General features: G+C 41.7%; 4 protein-coding genes across 5 annotated transcripts; 3 read left to right on the forward strand and 1 right to left on the reverse strand.

Moving 5' to 3' along the window:
* The first annotated feature begins 203 nt into the window (after positions 1 to 203).
* LOC111609527 (torsin-1A-like) lies at positions 204 to 4793 on the forward strand. The gene is made up of 6 exons (XM_023338539.1): positions 204 to 1105; positions 1222 to 1429; positions 1980 to 2245; positions 2683 to 2858; positions 3527 to 3654; positions 3733 to 4793. The coding sequence occupies exons 2-6, from the start codon at positions 1240 to 1242 to the stop codon at positions 3975 to 3977; spliced, it is 1005 nt and encodes a 334-aa protein (XP_023194307.1). The 5' UTR covers positions 204 to 1105; positions 1222 to 1239; the 3' UTR covers positions 3978 to 4793.
* Positions 4794 to 9912: 5119 nt separating this feature from the next.
* On the forward strand, positions 9913 to 13846 carry LOC106700436 (torsin-1A-like). Its single transcript, XM_023338873.1, has 5 exons — positions 9913 to 10179; positions 10708 to 10973; positions 11411 to 11586; positions 12255 to 12382; positions 12458 to 13846. The coding sequence occupies exons 1-5, from the start codon at positions 9978 to 9980 to the stop codon at positions 12700 to 12702; spliced, it is 1017 nt and encodes a 338-aa protein (XP_023194641.1). The 5' UTR covers positions 9913 to 9977; the 3' UTR covers positions 12703 to 13846.
* nsa2 (NSA2, ribosome biogenesis homolog) lies at positions 13767 to 16478 on the reverse strand. Its single transcript, XM_005816450.3, has 6 exons — positions 16331 to 16478; positions 15464 to 15651; positions 15242 to 15392; positions 14966 to 15145; positions 14194 to 14386; positions 13767 to 14013 (listed from the first exon to the last, which is right to left on the reverse strand). The coding sequence occupies exons 1-6, from the start codon at positions 16331 to 16333 to the stop codon at positions 13946 to 13948; spliced, it is 783 nt and encodes a 260-aa protein (XP_005816507.1). The 5' UTR covers positions 16334 to 16478; the 3' UTR covers positions 13767 to 13945.
* Positions 16479 to 16726: 248 nt separating this feature from the next.
* On the forward strand, positions 16727 to 23598 carry gfm2 (G elongation factor mitochondrial 2). 2 transcript variants are annotated; one of them, XM_023338320.1, is made up of 20 exons: positions 16727 to 16961; positions 17035 to 17119; positions 17899 to 17944; positions 18038 to 18135; positions 18215 to 18340; positions 18426 to 18514; positions 18606 to 18694; positions 18789 to 18849; positions 19006 to 19191; positions 19279 to 19359; positions 19453 to 19601; positions 20794 to 20937; positions 21015 to 21114; positions 21189 to 21381; positions 21956 to 22032; positions 22118 to 22256; positions 22320 to 22493; positions 22913 to 23028; positions 23111 to 23293; positions 23378 to 23598. In XM_023338320.1, the coding sequence occupies exons 1-20, from the start codon at positions 16926 to 16928 to the stop codon at positions 23504 to 23506; spliced, it is 2301 nt and encodes a 766-aa protein (XP_023194088.1). In that variant the 5' UTR covers positions 16727 to 16925; the 3' UTR covers positions 23507 to 23598. The 2 variants fall into 2 exon arrangements, with proteins under 2 accessions (XP_023194088.1, XP_023194089.1); XM_023338321.1 differs by having other exon boundaries at positions 20797 to 20937.
* Positions 23599 to 23607: the final 9 nt, after the last annotated feature.

A 23607-nucleotide genomic window follows, 5' to 3' on the forward strand; every position in this document is an offset into this window, starting at 1 on the left:
TGCTTACCTCTGAATGTGAACGTAAATTTCTGCTGTGCAGTGAAAGCTCCTTGGCTGTAAACACACCACCAAGAAGTCATTCGGATCACAGCTAATAATAAAAAAAAATATTTTTGATTATCAGCATTTTACTCATTAATGTAAAGGGAACACCAGATTCCAGCTCATTCAGCTCATCACTTCAGTAAACCCGTCATGGGATCGGCCGGCTTTGAAAGTTGTGAAATAATCAAACATCTTGCATAGCATGACTGTGCAAAGTGCAACTTCAGGTGAAACGGTGAAATAAAAAGCATAAAACTGATGGAGCAGGAGAACCACGAACACTGTAAACCATAATAGGTAGTTGTTTTTTTTTATAGGAAAAAGGCTTTTTTCATAAAAATTAAGTATGTTAAGACAAACCTCACTTCTGTTTAGAATTAGCTTTGCACATTCAAAGTGTATTATCGTGCCATTATCAATATATTACTTGAAAATGGTCAACATTATCATTTATCCCAATAATTACTGGGAAAATTTATTGTCCAGCAAAATATATTATCATTTCAGGTTTAGCTAAAAACAGTCTTAAGATTAAATAACAGTATCCTGAGATCTGAAAAGCTGTGTGCGTTCTTGACCAGTGTCAGTAGTTTCCAAGGTATCTTGTGCTGCTATTTCTTTGTTTTTTTTCTTTTGTGAAAATATAATAGTTCTTGGAGGGAATTGTTCACAGTTATAATTGCATGCCATTTGTAAGCTTCCTTGTCACTGTTCAGTTCTGAATCGTGGTGATTCAGAAATATGTCCTTGTTCATTTGTTATTTATGAGCAGAACTAGAGTTTAACCATAAATAAACTCTCTACATAAATGTATATTCTAAACATTTGCTCACACTGTAAAATTAAGTCCTAGCAGCTTACAGTATGTAAATTAACCCGACTAATAAATGTTGGTAGGTTTCAGTGTACGTAGTTACGTGGCAGTTATGACGTAGTTCATAGTTTGTTAGTTGATTAGTTGATGGACAGGTTAAACAAGTGTTCCTTTGATTACAGATCCGCCATTTTGCATAAGATTAATCTATCCTAAGTAAACGGACACATAACACAAGTTTTTAAGGTAAGTAAAACAGTATAAGGCACCTTTGGACCTTTGAATGACCACTTTTATAACAACAGCACTTCCACTTCGAGACGCTTCGCCACAATAATGTGTTCTTTTTGGTTTTAACCCAGTTTGTCTTGCTAATCGAAATGCATCCGAGGAAGAAACATGTCCTGCTCATCTTGCTGCTTCTGTGGTCCAGCAAGGCGGAGGCGCTGGAACCGGTTAGCACCGCAATGGGATTGGCTCTTCTCGCTGTTGGCACAGGATTTTTATGGCGTTCCATTTCATTGTCCTACGAAACCTGCTCACCCCCTTGGATATCTTTCAACAGAACAAGTAAGTATATGAGTAAGCAATACAGCTTCTGAGTGTTGTGGTTTTTTTTGTGTAAAACTTAATTCTACAAAAACGTTTTATGTAAAAAAAAAATATCTGAGTGGTTCGACAATTAAAGTTTCACATATCTGTTTGACCAACGAGTTTGTTCTTTGAAAGCGAAACTGAAAACTGTTGTCTTCACAGAGTTTAGCACCTGTGGCAATACTTCTACATATATCACCTCAGCAGACTATGATCATTCACCATTTAGGATATTTTAAATTTGTTTTTTTTAATTTTTTTTATTTGTTTGAAATAAACTTATTCATATTCAATATTCAACCTGCCACAAAAGCCAGAAAGCATTTCTTCAATCTCAAGGGCTCAAATCTGTTGTTCCAACTTGTATGAGGTATTCTCATGCTTTCATTCTTATTAATTGACAAGACAACAGGGATTACTCCACAAATTCAGAAAAAAATGATGGCTTTCCTGCAAACCTTTCCTATATGACTCATGTGGTTCCAGCCACAAATCTCCTGATCAGCTTTTCATCTAAATTCTCCAGGACTCGAGACGGACCTGGACAACAAGCTGTTCGGACAGCACATTGCGTCCAGCATCATCTTAAAAGCTGTGAACGGCTTCATGAGCAACACGAACCCAAAGAAGCCCCTGGTGCTCTCTTTCCAGGGGTGGACCGGCACCGGGAAGAACTTAGTGAGCCAGCTCATCGCTGAAAGCATTTACAGCAAAGGAATGAAAAGCCGCCACGTCCACTTGTTCACATCCACTTTTCACTTCCCACATAAACGTATGATTGATACCTACAAGGTAAGGAATACCCCACATCTCTAATCAAGTCAGCTTTATTTGTGTGGCACAATAAGGTAGTTCAAAATTCTTTACTTTAAAAAAACATAATTCTGAAACCAGTTATATTGTGAACAATGAACAATTATTACATTTTGTCAAATAGACACTGTTGCAATAATCAACTGTGTTGATTATGAGATGAGTTTCTCTAGATCTTTCTGGGACATTTGTTCATTATGGCTGTTCTTCAGGTGATAGAAGGCCGACTTTGTAACTGTATTTATGTGGCTCTGAAGGTTAAAGTCTGAGTTCATCACTACACCCAGATTTCGGCCTTGTAATAACTAAATGTTTTAATTTTTGGTGGTTTGATAATTGCTGTTTTAAAATCCTGGAGGGAAATACTTGAGTCTTTTCCTGTCCAGTTCAGCCAGCTGACTTGCTTTTCTTCTCAGTCTCAGTTGCAGCAGTGGGTCAGAGGCAATGTGAACAACTGTGAGCGCTCCTTGTTCATCTTTGATGAGATGGATAAGATGCACCCAGGCGTGATTGACAGCATTAAGCAGTACCTGGAATACTATGACAATCTGGATGGGGTTTCTTATAGGAAGTCCATCTTCATCTTCCTCAGGTAAGACCACACAAGATTCCGGTTACATTTTAAGGAGGACCGCTATAGGCTACTTTTATTTTGAGTTATGATGGATGTTTGTGATCATGAAGTAAATGCAGAAAAATACAGCATTTTTTCCCTTGTAGTTTTCATATAAACAACTCTGAAACGGTACTGAAAGTGGGTCTGGTATGTGATTGGGCTATTCCGACATATCAATATGCTTTGACCAATACTTCCATTGGCGCTCTGACTGGAAGATGAACTTCCACTACAGTATGAACTCCTTTGCAACCTCAAACAGGTTTTCTTCCAGGCTCCCCAAAAGCTACCACGGTGCTGTTGGCTTCTTTTGTGGTTTATGACCTCCATGCTCAGGTTCAGTTTAGGTTGGTAGCTTTGCTACTGTGTGAAGCTCGTCTTTTTTAAGATGATACGTTGAACGTTGTGAGATGTCCACAGCTTGGGATATTGCTTCAGAACCTAACGGTTTCATCTCTAATCTGTCTGTTGTGTTCTCTAACTTCATGAGATGGGATTTTCTCTGATATTCTTTGAGACCTTCATAAAATGTTAAATTATACAAGTGAACTCAGTTTCATAATTACAAGACTTCAAAAGGCGATTGGTTGCTCTGGATTTTCATTTTAAATTTCAACGTATCGTTTCTGGTTTGTATCCGACAGCAACGCAGGAGGAGACGACATCACTAAGACGGCTCTAGAATTCTGGAAGGCGGGAAAAGGTCGAGAAGAGATCACGCTCAAAGACCTGGAAAAAACACTCTCGCTGTCTGTGTTCAATGACCAAAATGGTAAGGTGAGATCTCGACAACTTTTACTTAAAATTAAGTAAAAGTGCTCAGAGTTCTTTTACGTTTCCCGTCCCACAGGGGGCTTCTTTCAGACGAGTTTGATCGACAAGAACCTGGTGGATTTTTTTGTTCCTTTCCTGCCTCTGGAGTACGAGCACGTAGTCCAGTGCGCCATGGCTGAGATGGAAGCCAGAAACCTCAGACCAAACTGCAACATGGCGGACAAGGTGGCCAGAGATATGATCTATTTCCCTAAACCTGAAAGAGTGTTCTCTTCCACAGGTTGTAAGACGGTACAGCACAAACTAAACTTCTACAGATAGATGTGCGCATCTGAAAGACATGAGAATGAGACACTATGTGATGTGACGGACGTGAACGAACAATAGGAAGTAGCTGCCTTGCATCTTTGTTTTCATTGGAAGGAATTTTGCACTTAAGCAGCTCTTTATTTACCTCAATAAATGACCAGAGCTGTTAAATCTCATGGCACACTGCTAAAAATTGCACAAATGAAATTAAATGTCATAAGATTTGTTTTTAAGAAACTCAGGTTTGCCATCTCATCAACTCTGATTGTCTAAATGGAAACAGTCTTTGTGTTTATGCTTCCCAATCAAAGCCCTACATTATGTGAAATATATAAGATGATTCTCAAAAACAGGTTTTTGTTATGAAACAAAATCAAGACCATGATAATCACTTTAAAGCATTTTTCACTTCTTCTTCTTATGAACATGTACAAAGCAGAACACATTGTAATCATATTTTAGAGGGTAAATATGGGAATGCATTAAGTTAGTCTTTGACCTGAAACTTCTGCAATAAAACATTGTTAATATGGAAATTCATTGAATTTTTCAGCACATATCACACTTCTTCCTAAGGTCATGCAGCTCTAGTAGAGAAGTAAATAAATCACTGAAATTCCCATGTTGGAGTCTGTGGAAGTGAAGACAATACAGACATAAAGGACCGGGATTTAAACTAAAACAACCAGGACCAGATCTTTCCAAATATTATAATTGTCACTTTAGGTTCATAATCAGCTTCAGAATTGTCATCTGTGGAGAAAAACAAAGTGGTAAACTATCCATCCATCCATCCATCCATCCATTTTTTTCCGCTTATCCGGGGTCGGGCCATGGGGGTAGCAGCTTCAGCAGGGAGGCCCAGACTTCCCTCTCCCCGGCTACTTCTTCCAGCTCTTCCGGGGGAATCCCGAGGCGTTCCCAGGCCACCCGAGAGACATAGTCCCTCCAGCGTGTCCTGGGTCTTCCCCAGGGCCTCCTCCCGGTGGGACGTGCCCGGAACACCTCACCAGGGAGGCGTCCAGGAGGCATCCTGACCAGATGCCCGAGCCACCTCAACTGGCTCCTCTCGATGTGAAGGAGCAGCGGCTCTACTCTGAGTCCCTCCCGGATGACTGAGCTTCTCACCCTATCTCTAAGGGAGAGCCCAGACACCCTACGGAGAAAACCCATTTCGGCCGCTTGTATCCGCGATCTCATTCTTTCGGTCATGACCCAAAGCTCATGACGATAGATGAGGGTGGGAACGTAGATTGACCGGTAAATCGAGAGCTTCGCTTTTTGGCTCAGCTCTCTCTTCACCACGACGGACCGGTACAGCGCCCGCTTCACGACAGACGCTGCGCCAATCCGCCTGTCGATCTCCCGCTCCCTTTTTCCCTCATTCATGAACAAGATCCCGAGATACTTAAACTCCTCCACTTGGGGCAGGACACACACCCCGATCCGGAGAAGGCACTCTACCCTTTTCCAGTTCAAGACCATGGCCTCGGATTTGGAGGCACTGATCCCCATCCCGGCCGCTTCACACTTGGCTGCGAACCGCTCCAGCGAGAGCTGCAGATCACGGCCTGATGAAGCCAGAAGGACCACATCATCTGCAAAAAGCAGAGATGAGATCCTAAGGCCACCAAAACAGATCCCCTCAACACCTTGGCTGTGCCTCGAAATTCTGTCCATGAAAGTGATGAACAGAATCGGTGACAAAGGGCAGCCCTGGCAGAGTCCAACCCTCACCGGAAACTAGCCCGACTTACTGCCGGCAATGCAGACCAGACTCTGACACTGGTCATACAGGGACCTGACAGCCCATATCAAATACTCCCGGAGAACTCACCAGAGGGCCCCCCGAGGGACACGGTCGAACGCCTTCTCCAAGTCCACAAAACACATGTAGACCGGTTGGGCGAACTCCCATGCACCCTCCAGGACCCTGCTGAGGATGTAGAGCTGGTCCAGTGTTCCGCGACCAGGACGAAAACCACACTGCTCTTCCTGAATCCGAGGTTCAACTATCCGACGGACCCTCCTCTCCAGGACCCCTGAATAAACCTTGCCAGGGAGGTTTAAGAGTGTGACCCCTCTATAATTTCAACACACCCTCCGGTCCCCCTTTTTGAACAGGGGGACCACCACCCCAGTCTGCCAATCCAGGGGAACTGCCCCCGATGTCCATTCGATATTGCAGAGTCGTGTCAGCCAACACAGCCCTACAACATCCAGAGCCTTAAGGAACTCCGGGCAGATCTCATCCACCCCCGGAGCCCTGCCACCGAGGAGCAAACCACCTCGGCGATCTCGTCCCCAGAGATTGGAGAGCCCAACCCAAAGTCCCCAGGCTCATCTTCCTCAATGGAAGCCATGTTGGTGGGATTGAGTAGGTCTTTGAAGTATTCTGCCCACCGGCCCACAACGTCCCAAGTTGAGGTCAGCAGCACACCATCCCCACTATAAACAGTGTTGGTGCCGTACTGCTTCCCCGCCAAGATGCCGGGTGGTGGACCAGAATCACCTCGAAGCCGTATGGAAGTCGTTCTCCATGGCCTCTCCAAACTCCTCCCACGTCCGAGTTTTTGCCTCAGCAACCACCCAAGCTGCATGCCGCTTCGCCCGCCGGTACCCATCAGCTGCTTCCGGAGTCCCACAGACCAAAAAGGCCCAATAGCACTTGTTAGAGCCATAAATAGGAAATATTAAGTTATTGGTATGATGGTTTGTTTTTTATTTTATTATATTTAGTAAGAAGACTGATATTTGTTCAGGCCATTTTTATTGTGAAATTTAGATTTATTTTGAAAGTCTTGCTTCCTGTTGGGCCATATATTGTATTAAAAAAGCTTGATGGATTACCAAGACGCGGAGCAATACAGTTTTTGACCGTGTAAGCTGTGTATGTTTTGGAAAAGGAAAAAGAGGAATTGTAAAACTGTTGTATCATCATTTTTGTATTTGCATTTTTTCGTTACTTTTTACTGATAAAGAATTTTTGTTAAATTCACGGTTTGCACGCGTCCTTTACTTCCAGTGTCTAAGGAATGACACAGATATTGGATCTGTTGCCATAACAGGACTCCTTCTTGAGCCTGACAGCATCCCTCACCAAAGGTGTCTACCAACGGGTTTGAGGGTTGCCGCTGCGACAGGCACCGACTACCTTGCGGCCACAGCTCCAATACGCTGCCTCGACAATGGAGGCATGGAACATGGTCCACTCAGGCTCAATGTCCTCCACCTCCCCCGGAACGTGTTCGAAGTTTTGCCAGAGATGGGAGTTGAAGCTCCGCCTCACAGGGGATTCCGCCAGACGTTCCCAGCAGACCCTCACCACACATTTGGGTCTGCCAGGTCTGACCGGCATCCTCCCCCACCACCGGAGCCAACTCACCACTAGGTAGTGGTCAATGGACAGCTCCGCGCCTCTCTTAACCCGAGTGTCCAAGACATACGGCCGCAGATCTGATGAAACGATGACAAAGTCGATCATCGAACTGCGGCCTAGGGAGTCCTGGTGCCAAGTACACGTGTTGACATCCTTATGCTTGAACATGGTGTTCGTTATGGACAATCTGTGACGAGCACAGAAGTCCAACAACAGAACACCACTAGAGTTCAGATCGGGGGGGCCGTTCCTCCCAACCACGCCCCTCCAGGTCTCAATGTCATTGCCCACGTGAGCGTTGAAGTCCACCAGCAGAACAAGGGAGTCCCCAGGAGGGGCACTCTCCTGTACCCCCTCTAAGGACTCCAAGAAGGGGGGGGAATCTGAACTGTCGTTCGGCCCGTAAGCACAAACGACAGTCAGGACCCGTCCCCCCAGCCATAGGCGGAGGGTGGCTACCCTCTCGTTCACCGGGGTGAACCCCAACGTACAGGTTCAGAGATGGGGAGCAACAAGTATTCAAACTTCTGCCTGATGCCTCTCACCATGAGCAACTTCAGAGTGGAAGTAATTCCAGCCCCTCTCAAGGAGACTGGTTCCAGAACCAGAACCACGGGTCGAGGTGAGACCGATTATTTCTAGCCGGAACCTCTCAACCTCACACACTAGCTCCGGCTCCTTCCTCTCCAGAGAGGTGACATTCCACGTCCCAAGAGCCAGCTTCTGCAACCGAGGATCGGATTGCCGGGGTCCCCTCCCTCGACTGCCGCCCATCACGCACTGCACCCACCCCTTTGGCCCCTCTCATGGGTGGTGGGCCCATGGGAGGGGGGACCCATGTTTCCTCTTCGGGCTGAGCCCGGCCGGGCTCCATGGGAAAAAGCCCGGCCAACAGACGCTCGCCGTCGTGCCCCTCCCCTCCAGGCCTGGCTCCAGAGTGGGGTCCCGGTGACCCGGGTCCGGGTGAGAAAACGCCAAGTCCAATGTTTTTGATCATCATTGGGGTCTTCTGGCTGCGCTTTGTCTGGTCCCTCACCTAGGATCTGTCTGCCTTGGGTGACCCACCAGGGGCATGAAGCCCCAGACAGCGTAGCTCCTAGGATCATTGGGGCACACAAACCCCTCCACCATGATAAGCCCAAGGAGAGGTGGTAAACTAGATTGATGTTTTGCACCCAACAGTTTATAGCACCATAGAAGTTAACATACATTCCAAAAGCCCAGAATTTAGAAAGGCAACTTCTGTTTTATTTTTCTAGATATTTTTCAAACACACCATCATCACAATATTGATGTCTAAAGACAGTCTTGAGATTAAATAACATTATTCCCAGATCTGAAAAGCTGTGTGCGCTCTTGACCAGTGTCAGTAGTTTCCAAGGTATCTTGTGTTGCTATTTCTTTGGGTTTTTTTTCTTTTGTGAAAATATAATAGTTCTTGGAGGGAACTTTTTGAATATCAGGGTTTTACTCATTAATATAAAGGGAACACCAGATTCCAGCTCATTCAGTAACCACTCTTCCATCACTTCAATAAACCCGTCATGGGATCTGCTGGCATTGAAAGTTGTGTAATCATAAGCTTGCATAGCATGACTGTGCAAAGTGCAACTTCAGGTGAAATGGTGAAACAAAAAGCATAAAACCATTGCAGCAAAAGAACCACAAACACTGTAAACCAAAATAGTTGGGTTTTTTTGTAGGAAAAAGGCTTTTTTCATAAAAATTAAGTATGTTAAGACAAACCTCACTTCTGTTTAGAATTAGCTTTGCACATTCAAAGTGTATTATCGTGCCATTATCAATATATTACTTGAAAATGGTCAACATTATCATTTATCGCAATAATTACTGGGAAAATTTATTGTCCAGCAAAATATATTATCATTTCAGGTTTAGCTAAAAACAGTCTTAAGATTAAATAACAGTATCCACAGATCTGAAAAGCTGTGTGCGTTCTTGACCAGTGTCAGTAGTTTCCAAGGTATCTTGTGCTGCTATTTCTTTGTTTTTTTTCTTTTGTGAAAATATAATAGTTCTTGGAGGGAACTTTTTGAATATCAATGTTTTACTCATTAATGTAAAAGGAACACCAGATTCCAGCTCATTCAGTGACCACTCTTTCGCCAAAAGAGTGGTCAAGGACAAGGAAGCATTTGTAAGCTTCCTTGTCACTGTTCAGTTCTGAATGGTGGTGATTCAGAAATATGTCCTTGTTCATTTGTTATTTATGAGCAGAACTAGAGTTTAACCATAAATAAACTCTCTACATAAATGTATATTCTAAACATTTGCTCACACTGTAAAATTAAGTCCTAGCAGCTTACAGTGTGTAAATTAACCCGACTAATAAATGTTGGTAGGTTTTATGACGTAGTTTATAATTTGTTTGATTAGTTGATGGACAGGTTAAAGAAGTGTTTCTTTGATTACAGATCCGCCATTTTGGATATGATTAATCTATCCTAAGTAAACGGACACATAACACAAGCTTTTAAGGTAAATAAAACAGTATAAGGCACCTTTGGACCTTTGAATGACCACTTTTATAACAGCAGCACTTCCCCTTCAAGACGCTTCGCCACAATAATGTGTTCTTTTTGGTTTTAACCCAGTTTGTCTTGCTAATCGAAATGCATCCGAGGAAGAAACATGTCCTGCTCATCTTGCTGCTTCTGTTGTCCAGCAAGGCGGAGGAGCTGGATCCGGTTAGCATCACTATAGCAGTGGGAATGGCTGTTGGCGCTGCTGGTGTCACAGGAATTTTATCGAGTAGCATTTTCTACTACTTCAAAGAGAGCTGCCGACCCGTTTGGATATCCTTCAACAGTACAAGTAAGCATAATAAGCAATACAGCTTCTGAGTGTTGTGTTTTTTTGTGTCAAACTTAATTCTATAAAAACGTTTTATGTAAAAAAAAATCTGAGTGGTTCGACAATTAAAGTTTCACATATCTGTTTGACCAACGCGTTTGTTCTTTGAAAGCGAAACTGAAAACTGTTGTCTTCACAGAGTTTAGCACCTGTAGCAATACTTCTACATATATCACCTCAGCAGACTGTGATCATTCACCATTTAGGATATTTTAATTTTTTTTTTTTTTTTTTGAAATAAACTTATTTATATTCAATATTCAATCTGCCACAAAAACTAGAAAGCATTTCTTCAATCTCAAGGGCTCAAACCTGTTGTTCCAACTTGTATGAGGTATTCTCATGCTTTCATTCTTATTAATTGACAAGACCACAGGGATTACTCCACAAATTCAGAAAAAATGATGGCTTTCCTGCAAACCTTTCCTATATGACTCATGTGGTTCCAGCCACAAATCTCCTGATCAGCTTTTCATCTAAATTCTCCAGGACTCGAGACGGACCTGGACAACAAGCTGTTCGGACAGCACATTGCGTCTCGCATCATTTTCAAAGCTGTGAATGGCTTCATGAACAACAGGAACCCAAAGAAGCCCCTGGTGCTCTCTCTCCACGGGTGGACCGGCACCGGGAAGAACTTAGTGAGCCAGCTCATCGCCGAAAGCGTTTACAGCAAAGGAATGAAAAGTGACTTTGTCCACTTGTTCACATCCACTTTTCACTTCCCACATAGGCATATGATTGATACCTACAAGGTAAGGAATACCCCACATCTCTAATCAAGTCAGCTTTATTTGAGTGGCACAATAAGGGAGTTCAAAATTTTTTACTTTAAAAAAACATAATTCTGAAACCAGTTATATTGTGAACAATGAACAATTATTACATTTTGTCAAATAGACACTGTTGCAATAATCAACAATGTTGATTATGAGATGAGTTTCTCTAGATCTTCCTGGGATATTTGTTCATTATGGCTGTTCTTCAGGTGATAGAAGGCCGACTTTGTAACTGTATTTATGTGGCTCTGAAGGTTAAAGTCTGAGTTCATCACAACAACCAGATTTTGGCCTTGTAATAACTAAATGTTTTAATTTTTGGTGGTTTGATAATTGCAATTTTTAAATCCTGGAGGGAAATACTTGAGTCTTTTCCTGTCCAGTTCAGCCAGCTGACTTGCTTTTCTTCTCAGTATCAGTTGCAGCAGTGGGTCAGAGGCAGTGTGACCAACTGTGAGCGCTCCTTGTTCATCTTTGATGAGATGGACAAGATGCACCCAGGCTTGATTGACAGCATTAAGCAGTACCTGGAATACTATGACAATCTGGATGGGGTTTCTTATGGGAAGTCCATCTTCATCTTCCTCAGGTAAGACCACACAAGATTCCGGTTACATTTTAAGGAGGACCGCTATAGGCTACTTTTGTTTTGAGTTATGATGGATGTTTGTGATCATGAAGTAAATGCAGAAAAATACAGCATTTTTTCCCTTGTAGTTTTCATATAAACAACTCTGAAACGGTACTGAAAGTGGGTCTGGTATGTGATTGGGCTATTCTGACATATCAATATGCTTTGACCAATACTTCCATTGGCGCTCTGACTGGAAGATGAACTTCCACTACAGTGTGAACTCCTTTGCAACCTCAAACAGGTTTTCTTCCAGGCTCCCCAAAAGCTACCACGGTGCTGTTGGCTTCTTTTGTGGTTTATGACCTCCATGCTCAGGTTCAGTTTAGGTTGGTAGCTTTGCTACTGTGTGAAGCTCGTCTTTTTTAAGATGATACGTTGAACGTTGTGAGATGTCCACAGCTTGGGATATTGCTTCAGAACCTAACGGTTTCATCTCTAATCTGTCTGTTGTGTTCTCTAACTTCATGAGATGGGATTTTCTCTGATATTCTTTGAGACCTTCATAAAATGCTAAATTATACAAGTGAACTCAGTTTCATAATTACGAGTCTTCAAAAGGCGATTGGTTGCTCTGGATTTTCATTTTAAATTTCAACGTATCGTTTTTGGTTTGTATCCGACAGCAACGCAGGAGGAGACGACATCACTAAGACGGCTCTAGAATTCTGGAAGGCGGGAAAAGGTCGAGAAGAGATCACGCTCAAAGACCTGGAAAAAACACTCTCGCTGTCTGTGTTCAATGACCAAAATGGTAAGCTGAGATCTTGACATTTCCTTAAAATTAAGTAAAAGTGCTCAGAGTCCTTTTCCGTTTCCCGTCCCACAGGGGGCTTTTTTCACACGAGTTTGATCGACAAGAATCTGGTGGATTTCTTTGTTCCTTTCCTTCCTTTGGAGTACGAGCACGTAGTCCAGTGCGCCATGGCCGAGATGAAAGCCAGAAACCTCAGACCAAACCGCGACGTGGCGGACAAGGTAGCCAGAGATATGAACTATTTCCCTAAACCTGAACCAGTGTTCTCTTCCACAGGTTGTAAGACGGTAAAGCACAAACTAAACTTCTACATATAGATGTGCGCATCTGAAACATGAGGATGAGACACTATGTGATGTGACGGATGTGAACGAACAGGAAGTAGCTGCCTTGCATCTTTGTTTTTATTGGAAGGAATTTTGCACTTAAGCAGCTCTTTATTTACCTCAATAAATGACCAGAGCTGTTAAATCTCATGGCACACTGCTAAAAATTGCACAAGTGAAATTAAATGTCATAACAAGATTTGTTTTTAAGAAACTCAGGATTGTCATCTCATCATCATCAACTCTGATTGTCTAAATGGAAACAGTCTTTGTGTTTATGCTTCCCAATCAAAGCCCAACATTATGTGAAATATATAAGATGATTCTCAAAAGCAGGCTTTTGTTATGAAGCACAACCATAACCATGATAATCACTTTAAAGCATTTTTCACTTCTTCTTATGAACATGTACAAAGCAGAACACATTGTAATCATATTTTAGAGGGTAAATATGGGAATGCATTAAGTTGGACTGAAACTTCTGTAATAAAATATTGTTAATATGGAAATTCATTGAATTTTTCAGCACATATCACTCTTCTTCCTAAGGTCATGCAGCTCTAGTAGAGAAGTAAATAAATCACTGAAATTCCCATGTTGGAGTCTGTGGAAGTGAAGACAATACAGACGTAAAGGACCGGGATTTAAACTAAAATAACCAGGACCAGATCTTTCCAAATATTCTAATTGTCACTTTAGGTTCATAATCTGCTTCAGAATTGTCATCTGTGGAGAAAAAAAAAACTGGTAAACTAGATTGATGTTTTGCACCCAACAGTTTATAGCACCACAGAAGTTATCATACAAAAGCCCAGAATTTAGAAAGGCAACTTCTGTTTAATTTTTCGAGATATTTTGCAAACACACCATCATCACAATATTTTTGTTTATTTATGTTTAATATGGCTTTAAGCGTGGGACCAGCCTTTTCTCAGACATCATATGAGCTGACATGAACAGCTTCAGCTTTGAGTTCTAATACAGATTTTGATATATTTTGAGGTTATTATTCTATTGTTATAAAGTCTACAAGGAAGATACAAAAGTCAGGGAAATATCTGATGGCATTTCAAGTTTATTTATATCAAACGATTTCCTTTCACTGTGTCCTTTTTACTGCAGTAGATGTAGCCAATCACAGCTCCAGCCACCTTCCCAACAGTTTGGTGAATGTAGGTCCACTGTTAATCAATGCTCTTGGTGTAAACAGGAGTTATCAGGCAGGTAGAGAGTCTTATACCAGAAGAACTGCATTAATACATCCATCGTTCTCTGGGTTATTTGTCACCTGGGCGTATTTACCTGAGAAAGAAAAAAAAATCAAACATTTCAACGTGAAGATCTTCACTTGGTAAGACGTATTCAAAAGATGAGGAATTTCTACTTTTGTTAGAAATATGCAGATAAAAAGAGACAACAGAAACAAAATTATACTTTAGTTAAATTAGTTCCTAGAAAAATCCTTATTGAAGAAGAACTCACCCCAGATAACCTTTCCTCCTTGTGTAACCAGGCCCAGCTCACTGACATTAACCTCTATCACCGTTCCCTTGGTGATGACCCCCAGAGTGGTGTAGAGTGGTGACGAAGGGTTCTTCTTCACTCCCAGGATGGGAAGGCAGAACGTTGCTTTCAGTTCTGGGTGTGTGACGTGAGCCTTCTTAAAACGCAGACCCTAGAGAGAATGATATGTGGGTGACCGAGCTCCTTGGTAGTGATACAGATATTAATCTTTACCATTACCGATACTGGAAAAGAATTTTAGATCGGTTATTGGTCACCATGTGACCGATCCATAATTCAGTCTAATTCTATGCTTTTTGCTCTGTTTGCTTCATTACTTGTTTTACATTATATTTAGAATTCCTAATTGCACTTTCTGAGCCATTTGAAAGGATGTTTGTTGCCGTTTGTTTTTGTCAGCTTCAGTTTCTTTATTATTTATTTCACACTGACTGTTGCAATGACCAAACAATTGAAAGCTGTGCTGTTTTTACATGTTTGACCAAGCTTGTCAAGCTATTGGTGCATTTACGTGCACTGTACTGGTGCAGAGATAAATTTGTACATCAGTCTGAGTTTAGAAAAAGAAATCTTTTAAGCCAATTCAGCACTTTTTTTCTGTATCAAATCGGTACTGGCCGATACTAAACCTCATAGATCTATCTCTGTATCGGAAGTGCAAAAAAGTGGATCGGTGCATCGGTACCAAGGAGTAGAAAACATTTTACCTCAACCTATACTGCTGGCTTACCATAGGTCTGATGAAGCGTTCGTACTTTGGAGGTTTCCTTGTGAAGCCGTCTCCAACAAAGCAGACTTTAGTGACCATCCTCTTCCAGGCTTTCTTTTGTCTCTTTCCTGTTCGGATGACTTTAAGAACTTCTGTCTCTCCTTGAGCGCGAACCTTTGGCAGGGGCACCTCCCACTTGCCCTACAAGCACAATTATGTTAATTTTATACAAATGTTTACAATTACAAAGAAGTAAGTCAAAGAAAGATTATGTGCACATCATAAAACATTACTTACGGCTTTCTCTTTCCTCTTCTGTTTGATCATGTTGGAGAGGACCTTTGCACGAGACTGTCCCTCTCTGTCCAACAGGTAGGCCGGGACGGCTCCTTCAGGGGTCTTGTCATCGTCCTTCTGCTTGGTCTTCCTCTGTTCGTGCATTTTGATGCTGAAAACAATGAAAGAAAATGTTACAAGGGCGAAAACAAAACAAGACAGGATATCTTCCTCCATACTCACGTCTTCTTCATCTGGATCTTCTCTGCATGTCTCTGTTTGTGGTAGAGCTTGGCCTTCAAGCCAATCATCTTCCTGGCTTTGTGGGACCGCTCGTGGGCTTCTCGGCTCTCCTTCTTCCGCTTCCTCTCGTGGTGGTCCAGGCGGTAGCCATGCCGCTTGCGGTGCAACTCGATGTGCTCGTTCTGAGGCTGAGAAACGAGACGGACACACGCGTTCAAACACTGCTGTTGAGACCGTACGGAAATCAACTTTTACATATTTAATTAGAAACTTTTGTAGATTAAATTGCGGCTGAAAGATCACAGGTTCTTAATCCTTTTGAGTTCAACGTAAAAAGCTCTGTTTAAGAGTTTATATCAGACATTTCTACAGTTGTTGCCCTTTCAATATGTCACCTTTAAAAACAGACACTTTGAGAAATAATTAAGAAAATAAGGTTGGATGGTTTCAAGAAAAAACAAAACCAAATTAATATTGATTTAAGGCATTGACACCGAGAACAAAATCAAAAGCTAAAATCATTTTCCAAGTTCAATTTTCTTTACTTATGCAAAAAATATTTAATCCCACTCAACATTTGTTCAGGATTTTTCATTAACCTTTCATGACTGGTTGCCTAAGCAAAAATTGCGTAGCCCTCCGTTCGTGTGTAAAATATACCCTAGATATTGTAATGACATCACAGACCTGATAATAACACAATGAGGTGAATTTTGAGACAAACAGCTGAAATCCAGCTTCGCTCACAGCAGCGCCTGCCCTCGCTGCCACATGCTGACGGAAGCTAAAGCTAGCTCCAGAAAAGCTAGAGCGTTAAATTGTCTCATACTGGCGAATAAACGGCATTTAGACGACTGGGTTTCTTACCATGTTGTTCTTCGAAAGTTACTTGTTTCAATAAAGACGTTGCTGGTAGTTACGTCTGGTGAAGGCACGGTGTTTTATGGTGCTTTTGCTTCAGGCTGGGGCTCTTCTGATGTTGTTTTCCCCGGAGCCGATACGTAGAGGAAGTGCGTCACCACGCTGAAACAACATATCCGTTTTTTATTTTTTTGAATCGGCTTTGTTGTCAAATACTGTAATACGTACCCGTTGAAAAAAAGGCTTTAATTTATTATTTTTGTAAAACGTGCTCAAAGATTTAAATTTACTTAATTGTGTAAAAAAAAAATACTAATAATAATAAAAATAAAAAGAGTGAATTTACTTCTAAACGCGGAACCAAATGACGTTGCCTGAGGGATCCAGAGGATGTATTTTGGTGTCGTGCCGTAAACGAGCTCTATGAGTAACAAAAATGACTCTGGTCTCAAGGGTACTTTAATACACTTCCTTTCCTGTATTATTCAAATAAATTATTGCTATTTCTTCTGTAACGAATGAGGTGACAGCTCTTCGTCCAGTCTCATTGTCTTTAAAGCTCCGACAGAAAGGCAGTAAGGAGCTTTTATAACGACCAGAGATGCCTGTCGGAGCCTTACTCAAGGGGATCATATGGGTAAGAAATATCATATTTATTTTACATATATGCTGCTATTAACTGATCCGATTAATAACGGTGTCGTTCACAGGGACGATGCTTATTGAGAGCTGGATCACTGAGCCGCAAATGCAGACCGAGCTGGGATTTAAGAAGACATTATGTCGCTCTACCAGGTGTGATAACTAAATACAAATATTTTCATCACTACTAAAATGCACTGTGGATGCATTCTTTTAAGCTTAAACAGGATTACTATAGCAGAATATATTGCTACATTCCTTAAGTAAAAAAAAAGGCTATTTGGGATTTATTTTGTAGCTTCACTGTTTAAAATGTTTTAAAATTTGTGTTGGACTTTTAAGGATTTACAGGAATATCCTTCTCCGTGCAGCATGGAATTATATTCATTTTGTCACTTTGCCACTTCAAATCAGGATCCATATCTACTACTGCTACTCTTTCGTCAAGGCCATATTTGTTGAGTACACAATGAATAATTGTCCTGTCAACAGATTTTATCTCCTAAGCTGTGGATCTCTGCTTCTCTGAAAATGCTTTTTGAGATTCATTAAACAATCATTTATTTAAGTAGATTTTATTCGAGGGTATTAAAGTAAAGTAGGTGAACACATTTGCACACTAGACTTTTGAGATGCCTTTTCTGGTCGAATATTTTTTTTCACAAAACAAAGCCCAACTAAATACGTTGACATCTTGTGTCTGTAATGTTATAAAATGAGAAGTTCGGGAGTTGAAAATACATTTGCAAGGCATTCAAGGCATTCATGCAAATACCTCATTTTTTTTTAGACATTTTACAATTTTTTTTTCTTCCAGTAAGTTATGATGTACACAATAAGCAATTAACCTCCAGTTATTTTGGTGCATTTATGACAAACTAATTCATTTTGTTTCAAACACTCAGCATTTACCTTCTTGCTAACTGTCACAGATGATATCAAATCTCTACGGGCTGTACTCAACCCCGACATTTCCAAGTAAGGCGTTTTTATTCAGCAGGCTATTTTTATTGGCCATTTGCTACACGTTCTACTAGAAGATCGGTGTTAAGGTGCGCTGTGTTTCTGCAGGATCCGAAACATCGGCATCATGGCTCACATCGACGCAGGAAAGACGACCACAACAGAGAGGATGTTGTACTACTCTGGCTATACGAGGGCATTAGGAGGTGCGTGTCAGACACAGACAGCGGCGTGTGGACGTCTGTTTTCCATGGTTTGAACTGTTGCCGCTTTTGTGTCTGTCAGACGTGGACGACGGGGACACGGTCACGGATTTCATGGCTCAAGAGAGGGAACGTGGCATCACCATCCAGTCGGCAGCAGTCACGTTTGATTGGAAAAGCCATCGCATAAACCTCATAGATACCCCAGGTAAATAAATAAATAAATAAAAGCTTTTTAAAGCTAAAATATTAAAATGAAAGTGTAAAGGAGCGTAGAGTTTGTGTGTTTGCAGGACATGTTGACTTCACTCTGGAGGTGGAACGGGCGCTTCGTGTTCTTGATGGGGCTGTTGCCGTGTTTGATTCGTCTGCTGGCGTCGAGGTTGGCAAAGCAGATATTTTTAAAAATTATTTTTAAAATCAATTTTCCCCATGTAGTTTGCAACTTCCGCCGCCTTTGAAAACCCTAACAGGCCCAGACTCTGACCGTGTGGAGGCAAGCAGAGAAGCACCATATACCCTGTGTTTGTTTCCTGAATAAGATGGACAAACCTACAGCAGAGTAAGTGACTTAGACATCTTGTCTTCTGCAAACTGTGAGTTTATTTTAGATGATATTAAAAATGGAGCTATATTTTATTTAATTTTTTTTACAGCCTAAATTTCTCAATGGAGAGCATAAGACTGAAACTGAAAGCCAGTCCAGTCCTTCTGCAGGTACATCTGTACATCAACATTCTCTCTAAATTGTTCATTTTTACTGAATAAATCCCTTTTATTTCCAATTGTTGTCTTCAGCTGCAACATAAACATCTCTGTAAATAAATATGAGGGGGTTTTTTGTGAGCTTCTCCCAAATCCATCCCTGTCTAGATACCAATTGGCAGCGGTAAGAATTTCACAGGGGTGGTGGACTTGTTGACCAATCAGAAGCTCATATGGAACCTGACATCGACACGAGACGATGGACGAACATTTGAAGCCAAACCTCTCGGCCAATCCGAAGATCCAGAACTCCTGGAAGCAGCCAGTGAGGCCAGGGCGGCACTCATTGAGCAGGTACACATCCTGACATTTGCAGCAACAACTAACTTTTAAAAAAGAGCGGGGTTTGATGAGCTTATTTTTATCTTGTCTGAATCCCAGGTGGCTGATCTGGACGATGAATTTGCTGAGCTGCTGCTAACGGATTTTAGCGACAATTTTGAGGCCGTTCCCGCAAAAAAAGCAAGTCTTCCATTGCGCTGACCTAAAATAGGACTTTGTGTTCAGATGTAATAATACTTTACAAACTTACCTGTGTTAAATCTGATATTCCAGCTACAGGAAGCTGTGCGGCGCGTGACCCTGGCCCGGAAAGGCGTCCCGGTGCTGTGCGGGAGCTCTCTGAAAAACAAAGGCGTTCAGCCTCTTTTAGACGCCATCACTGCTTACCTGCCTGCTCCTAATGAACGGCACCATGACCTGGTGTGAGTGACCGCTGAAACCTTTTTTTCAGTCATTTTATCTATTAAACAGATGTCAAATTATATGTAGAACCTTATTGTTGTTGTGTCCCCTTTGGAAAAGATATGGAAAATGCTAAGGGCAGGAAATATTTGATTGGAAAAGTGTTATACTGAAAATCTAACATTTTGTTTTAGTTTATTTATTGAAAATCATGAAGAAATATCACGGTAAGAATAGTTCCTCTCCAAAATACAAAAAAGAACAAGAAAACATCCAATTAAGTGTGGCAGATAATATTCTGAATGTCTTTGTGGTGGACTACAAGAAAATAATTTCCTTCTTTGCAAAAAGCTAAAACAGCCACAGCTAGCAGGCATCTGATGGTGTAAGAAGAAATCTTTCTCTTTTTGTGCATCCATTTCCTTTATTGCCAATTACAAAAAATAGCTGTTGTTATAGAATATAGATATTGTGGAGGACATTAAAAAATGATTTGGGTGCCAATAGAGGGTCATTAAAGAGAAAAATGTTTTCACAATAACACAGCTAGCGTATATATTTGCTTATTTTTCATAAATATCAAATTTGGTAGCTGTTAAAATATAAATCAATGCATGAAATGTACAAAAAGGTAATATTTTGATGCCTGAACTTAACTTTAATTTGTTTGTGTTGTGAAAAATGAATGATCAAAGTGTTTTTACCTCCAGCTAAAACCAAGTAGAGGTTTGGTTTTAGCTCGCTATTTGGCTATTAGCCTGAAGCTAACATGCACTGCTGTCGATAAAACACACAAATTACAACTTTCATGTATAAATATTTCATTCTATTGTATTTTTCATACATCAGTACGATTCCTTTAGGAACATACATTTTAAATTTATTTCTAAGTAAAATGTTAAGCATATTTTAAGGGTAATTGTTCATATTTTTGAATAATTTTTTGTTGCATCAATGTAAATATTCACCAGATCTGAATAAACTTTCTACTATGCATCATCGTTAATAATTTAATTATATAAAAAATTCTTAAGTGATATTGTGCACATATTTTTTTGGAGTGGCTCTGATGGTTTTATCTTAAAGAATTGATTTACTTTATTTACTTAATCTAAAAGTGGGTGCTGAATTCTTAATTTGTTATGGAAATTGCAGACTTTCAAATAACACGTTATTGTTTTTAATGAAAATTGTTTGTCTGTGTTCGACCAGCAGACGGTGGTACAAAGACGACCTGTGCGCCTTGGCCTTTAAGGTTCTCCACGACAAGCAGCGCGGTCCGCTGGTGTTCCTCAGGATCTACTCTGGAACTCTGAAAGCACAGACGGCCGTCCACAGCATAAACCGGAACAGCACGTATGTCGTTTCCAACCCAGCAGTCGCGGCGTCGCTTATTCTTACGATGCGGAGTGATAGAAGTGTTCCGCTTGCAGGGAGAGGATGAGCCGACTGCTGGTGCCGTTCGCTGACCAGCACGTCGAAATCCCCTCCATGAGTGCGGGGAACATCGCCCTGACCGTAGGACTGAAGCAGGTGACCCGTTTACCCCCCACGCCTTTTTACGAATATTAAGAGTTTGCTCATGTTTTTCTGCGCTTTCACGTCAGACGGTCACGGGAGACACCATCGTTTCCTCCAAGGCGTCCGCGGCCGCCGCTGCTCGTCGAGCGCAGAGCGACGGCGGGACGGGGACAAAGCGTGGAGACCATGCCGACATCGGCATCGTCCTGTCTGGAGTGGAAGTCCCTGATCCCGTCTTCTTCTGCACCATAGAACCCCCCACCATGGCCAAGCAGGCAGGTCGGTGCTAGAGGCAACAATCACGCGATTACTTTTCTTTTTTTCCTGAATTATTGAAATATTATCACAAATTCCCTCGATCTTGCCCTAAATGCAACAATACATTTTTAAAATAGTGTATTATTTTAATGAAAATTAAACATGACATATGTTTACAAAGCATTAGTCTGATATTAATATTTGCTATTATTTAGCTTTTTGGGACAAAATTACTTTCTTGGTCTATAAAATGTTTTTAGTTTGTTCCCAGCAACAATTTTCTTTTAAAGCCTCTGCTGTTTTCAGCCAGTCAGTCAGTGAAAAGTCGCTGGATGTTTGTGGCCCTGACCTGCTTTGACATAAAAATAAAACAAACCAAAAAGGCTAATAAAAGAAAACTGATTTGTGTTGCAACAAAAACTCTCATCCCAAAGTTTATTTTTTTCCACGTCACAATTCTTGCACCGCTTTGCGTTTGAAATCCCACCAAATAACTTAAATATGTATTCCTGTAAAGTGACAAAATTTTAGTACAGTGTTTATCTTCACTCCTGAAAATTTTCCAGCCTTTCAAACTTTCTTTCTTCACTAAAAGATCTGGAGAATGCACTCAACTGCCTGCAGAGAGAAGACCCCAGCCTGAAAGTCAGAGTTGACCCCGATTCTGGTCAGGTAATAGCATTTTTGGGATCAGCTAGAGCTTCGTCCAGAGCACAGCGCGTTAACTTTAAATGTCCCGTTTTCCTTCGGTGCTAAGACCATCCTGTGCGGGATGGGAGAGCTGCACATCGACATCGTCCACGACCGAATCAGACGAGAATACGGCATCGAGACTCACCTCGGGCCGCTGCAGGTGGCATACAGAGAAACTATCCTTCAGGAAGCCTCCACTGCAGGTACGCCGCTGTAACGTTAATTTCTGGAAAGCTGAAAATCTAATGATCCGCCTTTTTTTTTAGACACACTGGACCGAACCATAGGAGACAGAAGGCATTTTGCGTCGGTCAAGCTGACGGTCAGACCGGTGGACTTCGCCTCGTGTGAAGTAGCATTTACAGAAGAACTACAAGTGCAGATCCAGCCAGAAATAAAAGAGGCTGTGGAAAACGGAGTGCACAGCTCATACCTGCAAGGTAAAAGAAGCTTTAAAAATTCTTTGTTATTCCTAAACATGAAACATCACAACACCAAGGCAAAGGTTAGTATTAAAAATTTTCAACAAAATGAGAAAAATAATCCAAATTCAGGATGTTTGCACTCGCTGGATGAGGTAGCTTTTTGTTAAAGTTCTGGAAACTGAAACCTATCTTCTTTTTTTTTTTTTACCCCCATTCATTTTCTTTTATTCACTCAATAATAAATATGAATGGTTCACGTAATAACTAAAAAAATATGATGAATGAAAAAGGAGCAGAAAAAATGATAAACTTATATCACATGAAAAGAAATTAGCTATTTAAAGACTATTATAGACGTATTTCAAATACACAAAAATAAAACCAGCATATTCAAAGCGATTCACCATCAGGGTGTTCGATTCCCCCCCCCCCAGGCCCGCTGCTGGGTTACCCCGTCTGGGGCGTCTCCTCTCTGATCCACAGCATTTCCGTGGAACCGGGGACGTCTCCAGCCATGGTGTCGGCCTGCGTGTCCCGTTGCATGCTGAAGGTAGACCTAGAATGTTTGTTCACGTTAAAAAGCGCAGAACGTTGGACGGCATCGCCTTAACGGTGTGGCTTTGGGAACCCAGGCCCTGAGGCTGGCAGGGGGACAGGTCCTGGAGCCCGTCATGTCCCTGGAGGTCACCGTCGGGGAGGAGCACCTCAGCTCGGTGCTGGGGGACCTGGCCCAAAGACGGGGGACCATCAGAGAGATCCAGAGTCGCCATGACAACAAGGTGCTGCTGGCAACTGTGCCCCTGGCTGAAATGATGGTGAGATTCGGCATGACTTAAATGATATATCTGCCTCTACTCTCTGAAAGTCATTTAATGATTTAATCTTCTAACACGTTAAAGGGCTATTCCACGGTCCTGCGAACTGTGACCTCTGGGAACGCCACTTTCTCAATGGAGCTGGACGCCTACGAAGCCATGAACCCCCACGACCAGAGCACACTTCTTAAAAGAATGTCTGGTCTGATGTGATCACACATTTTTACAGTTTTCTCCACATGGACAAAAAACAACAAAAAAGCCATTTATTATGGTAAATATTGAGATTACATTGAAAGAGGACAATGTCATGC

The sequence above is a fragment of the Xiphophorus maculatus genome, chromosome 8, assembly GCF_002775205.1.
Source record: "Xiphophorus maculatus strain JP 163 A chromosome 8, X_maculatus-5.0-male, whole genome shotgun sequence".
NCBI classification, from domain to species: domain Eukaryota; kingdom Metazoa; phylum Chordata; class Actinopteri; order Cyprinodontiformes; family Poeciliidae; genus Xiphophorus; species Xiphophorus maculatus.

Coding starts and splice junctions, on each gene's coding strand:
- gfm2 (XM_023338320.1), top strand. CDS start 16,926: ATGCCTGTCGGAGCCTTACTCAAGGGGATCATATGG. Junction 22,257..22,319: donor TCAGGAAGCCTCCACTGCAG/GTACGCCGCTGT, acceptor CTTTTTTTTTAG/ACACACTGGACCGAACCATA. Junction 23,029..23,110: donor TGTCCCGTTGCATGCTGAAG/GTAGACCTAGAA, acceptor TTGGGAACCCAG/GCCCTGAGGCTGGCAGGGGG.
- LOC106700436 (XM_023338873.1), top strand. CDS start 9,978: ATGCATCCGAGGAAGAAACATGTCCTGCTCATCTTGCTGCTTCTGTTG. Junction 10,974..11,410: donor ATATGATTGATACCTACAAG/GTAAGGAATACC, acceptor TTTTCTTCTCAG/TATCAGTTGCAGCAGTGGGT. Junction 12,383..12,457: donor TGTGTTCAATGACCAAAATG/GTAAGCTGAGAT, acceptor CCCGTCCCACAG/GGGGCTTTTTTCACACGAGT.
- nsa2 (XM_005816450.3), bottom strand. Junction 15,393..15,463: donor AAGATCCAGATGAAGAAGAC/GTGAGTATGGAG, acceptor CATTGTTTTCAG/CATCAAAATGCACGAACAGA. Junction 14,014..14,193: donor AGGAGGAAAGGTTATCTGGG/GTGAGTTCTTCT, acceptor TTTCTTTCTCAG/GTAAATACGCCCAGGTGACA.
- LOC111609527 (XM_023338539.1), top strand. CDS start 1,240: ATGCATCCGAGGAAGAAACATGTCCTGCTCATCTTGCTGCTTCTGTGG. Junction 1,430..1,979: donor GATATCTTTCAACAGAACAA/GTAAGTATATGA, acceptor TAAATTCTCCAG/GACTCGAGACGGACCTGGAC. Junction 3,655..3,732: donor TGTGTTCAATGACCAAAATG/GTAAGGTGAGAT, acceptor CCCGTCCCACAG/GGGGCTTCTTTCAGACGAGT.